This window comes from Salvelinus namaycush, chromosome 30 (assembly GCF_016432855.1).
Source record: "Salvelinus namaycush isolate Seneca chromosome 30, SaNama_1.0, whole genome shotgun sequence".
NCBI classification, from domain to species: Eukaryota; Metazoa; Chordata; class Actinopteri; order Salmoniformes; family Salmonidae; genus Salvelinus; species Salvelinus namaycush.
In genome coordinates this window covers 1,807,627-1,820,399 of record NC_052336.1, presented here as the reverse complement: position 1 = coordinate 1,820,399, position 12,773 = coordinate 1,807,627, and the positions used below count along the sequence as shown (strand labels likewise).

The following is a 12,773-nucleotide window of genomic DNA, read 5'->3' as shown; positions in this document are numbered from 1 at the left end:
CTTACCCTCTCCTGTTGAGAAGTGACCCCTTAACCTCTACTGTTGAGAAGTGACCCCTTAACCTCTACTGTTGAGAAGTGACCCCTTACCCTCTACTGTTGAGAAGTGACCCCTTAACCTCTACTGTTGAGAAGTGACCCCTTAACCTCTACTGTTGAGAAGTGACCCCTTAACCTCTACTGTTGAGAAGTGACCCCTTAACCTCTCCTGTTGAGAAGTGACCCCTTAACCTCTCCTGTTGAGAAGTGGCCCCTTACCCTCTACTGTTGAGAAGTGACGCCTTACCCTCTACTGTTGAGAAGTGACCCCTTAACCTCTACTGTTGAGAAGTGACCCCTTAACCTCTACTGTTGAGAAGTGACCCCTTAACCTCTCCTGTTGAGAAGGGACCCCTTAACCTCTACTGTTGAGAAGTGACCCCTTAACCTCTACTGTTGAGAAGTGACCCCTTAACCTCTACTGTTGAGAAGTGACCCCTTAACCTCTACTGTTGAGAAGTGACCCCTTAACCTCTACTGTTGAGAAGTGACCCCTTAACCTCTACTGTTGAGAAGTGACCCCTTAACCTCTACTGTTGAGAAGTGACCCTTAACCTCTACTGTTGAGAAGTGACCCCTTAACCTCTACTGTTGAGAAGTGACCCCTTAACCTCTACTGTTGAGAAGTGACCCCTTACCCTCTACTGTTGAGAAGTGACCCCTTAACCTCTACTGTTGAGAAGTGATCCCTTAACCTCTACTGTTGAGAAGTGACCCCTTAACCTCTACTGTTGAGAAGTGACGCCTTAACCTCTACTGTTGAGAAGGGACCCCTTAACCTCTACTGTTGAGAAGTGACCCCTTAACCTCTACTGTTGAGAAGTGACCCCTTACCCTCTACTGTTGAGAAGTGACCCCTTAACCTCTCCTGTTGAGAAGTGACCCCTTAACCTCTACTGTTGAGAAGTGACCCCTTAACCCTCTCCTGTTGAGAAGTGACCCCTTAACCTCTCCTGTTGAGAAGTGACCCCTTAACCTCTACTGTTGAGAAGTGACCCCTTACCCTCTACTGTTGAGAAGTGACCCCTTAACCTCTACTGTTGAGAAGTGACCCCTTAACCTCTACTGTTGAGAAGTGGACCCCTTAACCTCTCCTGTTGAGAAGTGACCCCTTAACCTCTCCTGTTGAGAAGTGACCCCTTAACCTCTACTGTTGAGAAGTGACCCCTTAACCTCTACTGTTGAGAAGTGACCCCTTAACCTCTACTGTTGAGAAGTGACCCCTTAACCTCTACTGTTGAGAAGTGACCCCTTAACCTCTACTGTTGAGAAGTGACCCCTTAACCTCTACTGTTGAGAAGTGACCCCTTAACCTCTCCTGTTGAGAAGTGACCCCTTACCTCTCCTGTTGAGAAGTGACCCCTTAACCTCTACTGTTGAGAAGTGACCCCTTAACCTCTACTGTTGAGAAGTGACCCCTTAACCTCTCCTGTTGAGAAGTGACCCCTTAACCTCTACTGTTGAGAAGTGACCCCTTAACCTCTCCTGTTGAGAAGTGACCCCTTAACCTCTCCTGTTGAGAAGTGACCCCTTAACCTCTCCTGTTGAGAAGTGACCCCTTAACCTCTACTGTTGAGAAGTGACGCCTTAACCTCTACTGTTGAGAAGTGACCCCTTAACCTCTACTGTTGAGAAGTGACCCCTTAACCTCTACTGTTGAGAAGTGACCCCTTAACCTCTACTGTTGAGAAGTGACCCCTTACCCTCTACTGTTGAGAAGTGACCCCTTAACCTCTCCTGTTGAGAAGTGACGCCTTACCCTCTACTGTTGAGAAGTGACCCCTTAACCTCTACTGTTGAGAAGTGACCCCTTAACCTCTCCTGTTGAGAAGTGACCCCTTAACCTCTCCTGTTGAGAAGTGACCCCTTAACCTCTCCTGTTGAGAAGTGACGCCTTACCCTCTACTGTTGAGAAGTGACGCCTTACCCTCTACTGTTGAGAAGTGACCCCTTACCCTCTACTGTTGAGAAGTGACCCCTTAACCTCTACTGTTGAGAAGTGACCCCTTAACCTCTACTGTTGAGAAGTGACCCCTTAACCTCTACTGTTGAGAAGTGACCCCTTACCCTCTCCTGTTGAGAAGTGACCCCTTAACCTCTACTGTTGAGAAGTGACCCCTTAACCTCTACTGTTGAGAAGTGACCCCTTAACCTCTACTGTTGAGAAGTGACCCCTTAACCTCTACTGTTGAGAAGTGACCCCTTAACCTCTCCTGTTGAGAAGTGACCCCTTAACCTCTACTGTTGAGAAGTGACCCCTTAACCTCTACTGTTGAGAAGTGACCCCTTAACCTCTACTGTTGAGAAGTGACCCCTTACCCTCTACTGTTGAGAAGTGACCCCTTAACCTCTCCTGTTGAGAAGTGACCCCTTAACCTCTCCTGTTGAGAAGTGACCCCTTAACCTCTCCTGTTGAGAAGTGACCCCTTAACCTCTCCTGTTGAGAAGTGACCCCTTAACCTCTACTGTTGAGAAGTGACCCCTTAACCTCTCCTGTTGAGAAGTGACCCCTTAACCTCTACTGTTGAGAAGTGACCCCTTACCCTCTACTGTTGAGAAGTGACCCCTTACCCTCTACTGTTGAGAAGTGACCCCTTACCCTCTCCTGTTGAGAAGTGACCCCTTAACCTCTCCTGTTGAGAAGTGACCCCTTAACCTCTACTGTTGAGAAGTGACCCCTTAACCTCTACTGTTGAGAAGTGACCCCTTAACCTCTACTGTTGAGAAGTGACCCCTTAACCTCTACTGTTGAGAAGTGACCCCTTACCCTCTACTGTTGAGAAGTGACCCCTTAACCTCTCCTGTTGAGAAGTGGCCCCTTACCCTCTACTGTTGAGAAGTGACCCCTTAACCTCTACTGTTGAGAAGTGCAAGGGATGGCGAGGTTTGGGATTGGGTCAGAGATGTGGGATTGGGTCAGAGATGTGGGATTGGGTCAGAGATGTAGGATTGGGTCAGAGATGTGGGATTGGGTCAGAGATGTGGGATTGGGTCAGAGATGTGGGATTGGGTCAGATATGTGGGATTGGGTCAGAGATGTGGGATTGGGTCAGAGATGTGGGATTGGGTCAGAGATGTAGGATTGGGTCAGAGATGTGGGATTGGGTCAGAGATGTGGGATTGGGTCAGAGATGTAGGATTGGGTCAGATATGTGGGATTGGGTCAGAGATGTAGGATTGGGTCAGAGATGTGGGATTGAGTCAGATATGTGGGGTTGGGTCAGAGATGTAGGATTGGGTCAGAGATGTGGGATTAGGTCAGAGATGTGGGATTGAATGATGGTGCCCTCATTCAATAGTTTTTCAACCCAAGTGAAGAGGTGATTTGATGGTGTGTGTATTTGTGTATTTGTGTGTGTCCGTGTGTGAGTGCGTATGTGTGTGATGCGTGTGCGTGTATGCATGTGTGTGCGTGACCAATCTGGCATTATGATTCCACATTACGATTACTCGTCTTTGTCTATCAATCACTGATCATCATATCGTACCACTAATAGTCCTTAGTGACCTTATACAGACATAAATCTTTGTGTTTGACTCTGAATATATCCTCTTTATTCCCGGTGTTGTTCTGTAATCCACATCTAAGCTTTTTACCCGTTGTTGATTTAGATGGGTCACAGAGAATGAGAAAAGATGGGGCATTCTCCATCTAAGCTGTTGGACCTTTCATTCTGGTCCTACTATAGAGGTTCCCTAATGGAAGCTTAGTGGCAGTTAGGCCCCCTGTTTTACAGCACCACGTTAGCCAGTGAAATCTCAAGCCTGTGTGCCACGCCATCAGAGAACAGATGGCATTGCCCTTGTTTTCAGCGGTGTTCGCCCAGGCAGGGCTAAGCTGCAGGAGACAGAAGGAAGCTTAAACAGCTACGTCTCATAACCTAGGTCAACAGTCTAGAGTATCGGAGGTGCACAACACACCCTGCTGTAAATTAAGGGGAAAATCAGCCACACTTTGCCCAAGGATCAATGTCTTGTAAGGAGGAATGCAATCATTGAGACAGTCACAGAGAGTGAATCAGCACACATGAACGCTTGCACGCACACACGCACACACAATCAGCTCCCCACCGATAAGGCAGGAATCAAGCAAGTTTTAAGTGTTGTTTGTAGTACATTCAATTACTTTGCTGATGACTCTTGCCAAGTGGAAATCTTTAAATACTAATGCTGTGTTAATCTGGTGCAAAGGGAAGAAGCAGAAAAAAACCAATGGAACACCACGATCAATCGCTACGGGGAAGGACGTCTTTATTCACATTTTCTTCACTGTTTCTTCAACGGAGAAGTTGTCATGAAATGAATTAGTGAAATTTCAAGGTTGACATTGGCAAGAGATCAAGCTTGTAATTAAGTTGAACTGAAATGACATTGGAAGGAGTTCCGTCAAAGCTTGTAGAATTCTCTGGTCTTCTTCTCTTGTGACATATTCAAAGAATATTGAATGTATCTGTAGGCTAATAGTAATAATTGAACCAGTGTTGTGTTCGAGACCACCGAGACCGGAGCAAATCGAGTCTGAGTCAAAACCTAAGGGGGGCCGAGACCGAGTCAAGACCAAGACCTGAGGGGGGCCGAGACCGAGTCAAGACCAAGACCTGAGGGGGGCAGAGACCGAGTCAAGACCAAGACCTGAGGGGGGCCGAGACCGAGTCAAGACCAAGACCTGAGGGGGGCAGAGACCGAGTCAAGACCAAGACCTGAGGGGGGCCGAGACCGAGTCAAGACCAAGACCTGAGGGGGGCAGAGACCGAGACCAAGACCAAGACCTGAGGGGGCCCGAGACCGAGTCAAGACCAAGACCTGAGGGAGGCAGAGACCGAGTCAAGACCAAGACCTGAGGGAGGCCGAGACCGAGTCAAGACCAAGACCTGAGGGGGGTCGAGACCGAGTCAAGACCAAGACCTGAGGGGGGCAGAGACCGGGTCAAGACCAAGACCTGAGGGGGGCAGAGACTGAGTCAAGACCAAGACCTGAGGGGGGCAGAGACCGAGTCAAGACCAAGACCTGAGGGGGGCAGAGACCGAGTCAAGAACAAGACCTGAGGGGGGCAGAGACCGAGTCAAGACCAAGACCTGAGGGGGGCAGAGACCGAGTCAAGACCAAGACCTGAGGGGGGCAGAGACCGAGTCAAGACCAAGACCTGAGGGGGGCAGAGACCGAGTCAAGACCAAGACCTGAGGGGGGCAGAGACCGAGTCAAGACCAAGACCTGAGGGGGGCAGAGACCGAGTCAAGACCAAGACCTGAGGGAGGCCGAGACCGAGTCAAGACCGAGACCGGGAGGGGAACAAGTGGTCCGAGACCGAGTCAAGACCGAGACCAGAAAAATGTGAGTCCAATTCAATACCGTGATTGTCATTTTGTCAAATCGCTACCAAAATAAGATGTCCAGTATTTCTGTGTTCATATTTCAGAAGAACATATGGATTTTTTAAACATTCAGAATGGTAAAAAATGCAAGCTGAGGGCAATAGAGCCACTGTACAAATTATGAACCAAACACAGTGGGGAACAATGAGGGCCTTCTACGCCTTCAGAAAAGGACTAAGGATTTATAAAATAATAATAATAATAATTGTAATGATATTTTTTTCCCCCATGATGTTCTGTTAATCTCTTCAGTTTTTGTTGGAAAGGAAAAGGTTAACACTGAAGAGAAAAAAATATCCAATCAGGATTTTTCTTTGGTGGTCTCTGGGAGATAAATCTAGCTAGCTAAGTCAGCCATTAACTAGGCCATCAGAAGCTAGATAGAAGGCATCTGCCATTCAACTGTATTAAGGCACCATTTTGGAGTGGCAGTGGAATCAACCAATCACATTTTGACTTGTAATGAGTGGGACCATTTTTACAAAAAATGTATGGAAACTTCTGCCTTCTCAAAGACAAATAGGTCATTGCACAATAGTGAGCAGTAGTTTTTCCATAGTTTAGCTAGCTATCTTTTGTTGAAGGCTAGTTTGCAGTGGCTGCAGCAGGTGTTATTGAAGAGGATGTTGTTGCTAATTTGTTAGCTTTTCAACTTTCTACAAGAAGTTAACCTTTTACTGCAGTGGGCTAAATCAGGGTAACAGAGTGATTATTGGTAGTCTTAAACAAATCTACTTTGAAACACCTCACACACATAGTTATGGGCTTTAAAAAAAGAAGACACTTGTACCATGTCAGATATAGAGTTGAAATGTATTACATTTTGAGTTTTACACAATATTACACTTTATATGCATCACAGAAAACTGCATTTGTCAGTTTAATTATTATTATTTTTTTTATTAATTATGAAATTATGAAAAATATTTATAACATTCCACCCATGAGGCCAAAGAGGGCGCTTTTTGTCATTGACTGCAGGAAAAGGGTTGTTTCAAATGATCATCATCTAGTGAGTGGAACTGTGTTTTTATTGGAGTCTGCTTCCTGTTGTTAGCCATCTCTTGGAAAATAACTGGTGTGTTATACATTGCTGCATTTAACTTTAGGTCACCGGTTACTTTGTGTGATAAATGGGAAATATTTTTTGCAAAGGGAAGTAATAGTTTTGATTGGGAAATGCTTCGCCTAACGGTTGTGTTTTTCTATTCTTATGATTGGGACCTACTGGCTTATGCACTGGTGTAGTGGTGTAGTGGTCCTTTAACACCATGCTGTCTGTGACTGCTGTCTTTCCATCGGCCCTATGCAGTGGTGTAGTGGTCCTTTAACACCATGCTGTGTGTTACTGCTGTCCTTCCATCGGCCCTATGCAGTGGTGTAGTGGTCCTTTAACACCATGCTGTGTGTGACTGCTGTCCTTTCCATCGGCCCTATGCAGTGGTGCCTGGTGAAGTGGGTATACTCTAATTTTGCAAAGAATTTCCCAAACGACCCGCCCAGCGAAGGAAAGGCACCCTGGGTTTTCTTATGTTTTTATTTAATTCGTTTTCCACCTGGGGGGTGGGGGCTATACCCCTGATACAAACAGCACATGATGACAGAATTGCACATCACAAATAGCCTACTAATCAAGAGTTCGGACAAAACTTTTTCAATACCTGCTTTGCGTACACATTGTTGCCTTAGTTAGCATTTACTGGTAGATATCATCAGTTGAAACGTCTTTATTACCTACCCTACCGGCTTTATACACTGCTCAAAAAAATAAAGGGAACACTTAAACAACACAATGTAACTCCAAGTCAATCACACTTCTGTGAAATCAAACTGTCCACTTAGGAAGCAACACTGATTGACAATAAATTTCACATGCTGTTGTGCAAATGGAATAGACAACAGGTGGAAATTATAGGCAATTAGCAAGACACCCCCAAAAAAGGAGTGGTTCTGCATTTGGTGACCACAGACCACTTCTCAGTTCCTATGCTTCCTGGCTGATGTTTTGGTCACTTTTGAATGCTGGCGGTGCTTTCACTCTAGTGGTAGCATGAGACGGAGTCTACAACCCACACAAGTGGCTCAGGTAGTGCAGCTCATCCAGGATGGCACATCAATGCGAGCTGTGGCAAGAAGGTTTGCTGTGTCTGTCAGCGTAGTGTCCAGAGCATGGAGGCGCTACCAGGAGACAGGCCAGTACATCAGGAGACGTGGAGGAGACCGTAGGAGGGCAACAACCCAGCAGCAGGACCGCTACCTCTGCCTTTGTGCAAGGAGGAGCAGGAGGAGCACTGCCAGAGCCCTGCAAAATGACCTCCAGCAGGCCACAAATGTGCATGTGTCTGCTCAAACGGTCAGAAACAGACTCCATGAGGGTGGTATGAGGGCCCAACGTCCACAGGTGGGGGTTGTGCTTACAGCCCAACACCGTGCAGGACGTTTGGCATTTGCCAGAGAACACCAAGATTGGCAAATTCGCCACTGGCGCCCTGTGCTCTTCACAGATGAAAGCAGGTTCACACTGAGCACGTGACAGACGTGACAGAGTCTGGAGACGCCGTGGAGAACGTTCTGCTGCCTGCAACATCCTCCAGCATGACCGGTTTGGCGGTGGGTCAGTCATGGTGTGGGGTGGCATTTCTTTGGGGGGCCGCACAGCCCTCCATGTGCTCGCCAGAGGTAGCCTGACTGCCATTAGGTACCGAGATGAGATCCTCAGACCCCTTGTGAGATCATATGCTGGTGCGGTTGGCCCTGGGTTCCTCCTAATGCAAGACAATGCTAGACCTCATGTGGCTGGAGTGTGTCAGCAGTTCCTGCAAGAGGAAGGCATTGATGCTATGGACTGGCCCGCCCGTTCATGTCATCATGTCTCGCTCCATCCACCAACGCCACGTTGCACCACAGACTGTCCAGGAGTTGGCGGATACTTTAGTCCAGGTCTGGGAGGAGATCCCTCAGGAGACCATCCGCCACCTCATCAGGAGCATGCCCAGGCGTTGTAGGGAGGTCATACAGGCACGTGGAGGCCACACACACTACTGAGCCTCATTTTGACTTGTTTTAAGGACATTACATCAAAGTTGGATCAGCCTGTAGTGTGGTTTTCCACTTTAATTTTGAGTGTGACTCCAAATCCAGACCTCCATGGGTTGATAAATTTGATTTCCATTGATAATTGTTGTGTGATTTTGTTGTCAGCACATTCAACTATGTAAAGAAAAAAGTATTTAATAAGAATATTTCATTCATTCAGATCTAGGATTTGTTATTTTAGTGTTCCCTTTATTTTTTTGAGCAGTGTATATGTGGTATATACAAATACTTGCTTGATATATGTTTTCCAGTTTAAAAAAAAATACTTTGCAAATGCACTTATTTCTATATGAAAACTGAAGTGGTCTATTAATTCCTTTTCAGTGCTTACATTTTCATACTGGTCCTCCGTCTGTGGGAATCAAACCCACAACCCTAGCATCTCAAGCCCCATGCTCTACCAACTGAGCCACATCATCACATCTTATCATCACAAACCACCTGATGTCTCAATGTACTCAATTACTGTATTGGTCATTGTTTTCCTTCATGGTGAAGGAAAGTCTACAGGTACAAACCTAGATGACCAGCCTATGTACAATGCAGTAATGTACATTAAGTGGTTTGTAAGGATGGAAAAATAATACTGCACAAAAAGTGGTTGTTTTCCATGTTATTTGATCAAGAAAAATATTAAATTTGATGTGGATGTTTTGTGTCTTTGCCCATAACTTTGCACCTTTAAAATTGTATATCTGCATGAATGTTTTTTCTTTTTTACCCCCTTTTTCGTGATATCCAAATTGGTAGTTATAGTCTTGTCCCATTGCTGCAACTCCCGTACGGACTCGGGAGAGGCAAATGTCAAGAGCCATGCATCCTCTGAAACATGACCCTGCCTAGCCGCACTGCTTCTTGACACACAGTGTGTCAGAGGAAGCACAGTACAGTCGTGTCCAAAAGTTTTGAGAATGACACAAATATTAATTTTCACAAAGTCTGCTGCCTCAGTTTGTATGATGGCAATTTGCATATACTCCAGAATGTTATGAAGAGTGATCAGATGAATGGCAATTAATTGCAAAGTCCCTCTTTGCCATGCAAATGAACTGAATCCCCCAAAAACATTTCCACTGCATTTCAGCCCTGCCACAAAAGGACCAGCTGACATCATGTCAGTGATTCTCTCGTTAACACAGGTGTGAGTGTTGACGAGGACAAGGCTGGAGATCACTCTGTCATGCTGATTGAGTTTGAATAACAAACTGGAAGCTTCAAAAGGAGGGTGGTTCTTGGAATCATTGTTCTTCCTCTGTCAATCATGGTTACCTGCAAGGAAACACGTGCCGTCATCAGTGCTTTGCACAAAAAGGGCTTCACAGGCAAGGATATTGCTGCCAGTAAGATTGCACCTAAATCAACCATTTATCGGATCATCAAGAACTTCAAGGAGAGCGGTTCAATTGTTGTGAAGAAGGCTTCAGGGCTCCCAAGAAAGTCCAGCAAGTGCCAGGACCGTCTCCTAAAGTTGATTCAGCTGCGGGATCGGGGCACCACCAGTACAAAGCTTGCTCAGGAATGGCAGCAGGCAGGTGTGAGTGCATCTGCACGCACAGTGAGGCGAAGACTTTTGGAGGATGGCCTGGTGTCAAGAAGGGCAGCAAAGAAGATACTTCTCTCCAGGAAAAACATCAGGGACAGACTGATATTCTGCAAAAGGTACAGGGATTGGACTGCTGAGGACTGGGGTAAAGCCATTTTCTCTGATGAATCCCCTTTCCAGTTGTTTGGGGCATCCGGAAAAAAGCTTGTCTGGAGAAGACAAGGTGAGCGCTACCATCAGTCCTGTGTCATGCCAACAGTAAAGCATCCTGAGGCCATTCATGTGTGGGGTTGCTTCTCAGCCAAGGGAGTGGGCTCACTCACAATTTTGCCTAAGAACACAGCCATGAATAAAGAATGGTACCAACACATCCTCCGAGAGCAACTTCTCCCAACCATCCAGGAACAGTTTGGTGACGAACAATGCCTTTTCCAGCATGATGGAGCACATTGCCATAAGGCAAAAGTGATAACTTAGTGGCTTGGGGAAGAAAACATCAATATTTTGGGTCCATGGCCAGGAAACTCCCCAGACCTTAATCCCATTGAGAACTTGTGGTCAATCCTCAAGAGGCGGGTGGACAAACAAAAACCCACAAATTCTGACAAACTCCAAGCATTGATTATGCAGGAATGGGCTGCCATCAGTCAGGATGTGGCCCAGAAGTTAATTGACAGCATGCCAGGGCGGATTGCAGAGGTCTTCAAAAAAAAAAGGGTCAGCACTGCAAATATTGACACTTTGCATCAACTTAAACTTATAAAAGCCTTTGACACGTATGAAATGCTTGTAGTTATACTTCAGTATTCCATAGTAACATCTGACAAAAATATCTAAAGACACTGAAGCAGCAAACTTTGCGAAAATTTATATTTGTGTCTTTCTCAAAACTTTTGGCCACGACTGTACAACTGGTGACAGAAGTCAGCATGCATGTGCCCGGCCTGCCACAAGGAGTCGCTACAGCGCGATGGGACAAGGACATCCCAGCCGGCCAAACCCTGGGCCAATTGTGCGCCGCCTCATGGATCTCCCGGGTGGTGTCCAGCTGCGACACAGCCTGGGATCAAACCCGGGTCTGTAGTGACACTCGGACACTTAGACCGCAGTGCCACTCGGAAGGCCATAACTGCCTTCATTTTGCTGGACACCAGGAAGAGTACGGGGATCCATAATAAATAAAAATACTTTTTGATGTAAATGTTTGAGGACAGGGTTATGTTCTTTCTGGATTCCATTAGAATGACAATTGCAGAGAAAGAGACAGGTCTACAACTCTTACAATTCCAACTAATGAATCATGCTAGATAATGTTCTTAATTTGACCTCTAAAGTGGAGATGCTTAAAAATGTTTGTTTTTTTGCCCGCTCTACAGACGTCTATATAGGTCTGTTAATAATAGTAAAGGCCCAGTGCACAAAAATCATATTTTTTAATTCATATTGTTTTTTACATTCTGATTTTTCAGCACCCTCTGCACCCCTACCTCCCGCGGCTATGTTCCTCGACTGATTTATATGCATTTATGCGCCAGACCACGCCCATGTGAATGTTTATTGCTCAATAGCGGCCATATTTTTTTAGGTACTTGTCTGAAAAATATTGGGTTAAGAGACCTTTGTCCATAGATGCCACATATCAAGTTTTGTGCAGATTGGTCATTCGTTGCCAGAAGAGTAGCATTTTAAGTGTTTTTCACAAAATTCTAAATGGCCTAAAATCTGTAATGGCAGACCTTATGGGTCCCTGAGACAAATGTGTTCCTTGTGAAGAGAGGGAACTAAGTACCGAATTTCATGACTTTAAGTCAAAAGGGTGAGGGGTGTGACTTTTCAAAGTTTTCATTTTCAATCTCTTGTTATAGCGCCACCATCTGGCCAATCAGTGTAATTTTGTAAATCCCGGATCTCTATGGCAAGACGTATCATATGGCAAGACGTATCATACACCCACCTTTCACTAACATATGAACGAATAAATGGAGACAGATTCACAGTCCCCTCCCCGACTTCATCATGTGGGACAATAATTATCTGAACGATTGTAGTCTACAGCGCCACAGAAACCTATGGCTCCTACTGCAACCATAGAGTCAAAGACTGTGATAGAGTATTCCAGCCAGAGTGAAGAGTGCCTCCTAAATCTATATCCGGTTGGAAATACAAAAACTTCCGGTGAACTTCCTGGTTTTGTTTGCATAGTGGCTAACTTTGCTAGCTATGTCATTTCCAACTATTTAAAACGCTCTTTGTATGTCCGTGAGTCAAACTGTGTTGGAAACGTTAAAACGCACTCTCTCGTCGACAAGACCTGCAATGGCTTGCTCTTAGTCATGCAAGTAACGTTAGTTGAAATGTAGTAACTGTTAGCTAACGGCTAACTTGACAGCTAATATAGCTAGGATAGGAATAGGATGTGCTGTTAGGAAGTTAGCCAGCCAACACTGATTATGTTTCTGCTTATTCGTCTGTTATGCTTCTACTTGTTTTAAATAACTTCTGCGCTATGGACACCGAGGGAATAGAGATCCGTATAAAGACTCCCGTCGGGGATATGGACTCATCCGTGGACTGCCCATCACTTTTGAGCTTCAGTGACTTGTTGGTGAGCGCTAGTTTAATTAGCTAGCTACAGTTGCAAAGTTTACAGTTAGCTAGGCTAAGGACCTAGCTAGTTAGCAACTGTTTTGCTTTACAGTTCATATCTTTCTAAATCTATTTTGC

General features: G+C 45.6%; 1 protein-coding gene across 1 annotated transcript in view; it reads left to right on the top strand.

The window, feature by feature from the left end:
- Positions 1-12,238: 12,238 nt before the first annotated feature.
- The window catches only part of LOC120024759 (dual specificity mitogen-activated protein kinase kinase 5-like), a gene marked incomplete at its 3' end in the record, with an annotated part of 106,989 nt that continues 106,454 nt past the window's right edge, over positions 12,239-12,773 (top strand). The window contains exon 1 of the mRNA XM_038969045.1: positions 12,239-12,654. Coding sequence (XP_038824973.1) covers positions 12,523-12,654 — 132 coding nt within the window. The remainder of the gene's footprint in view (positions 12,655-12,773) is intronic.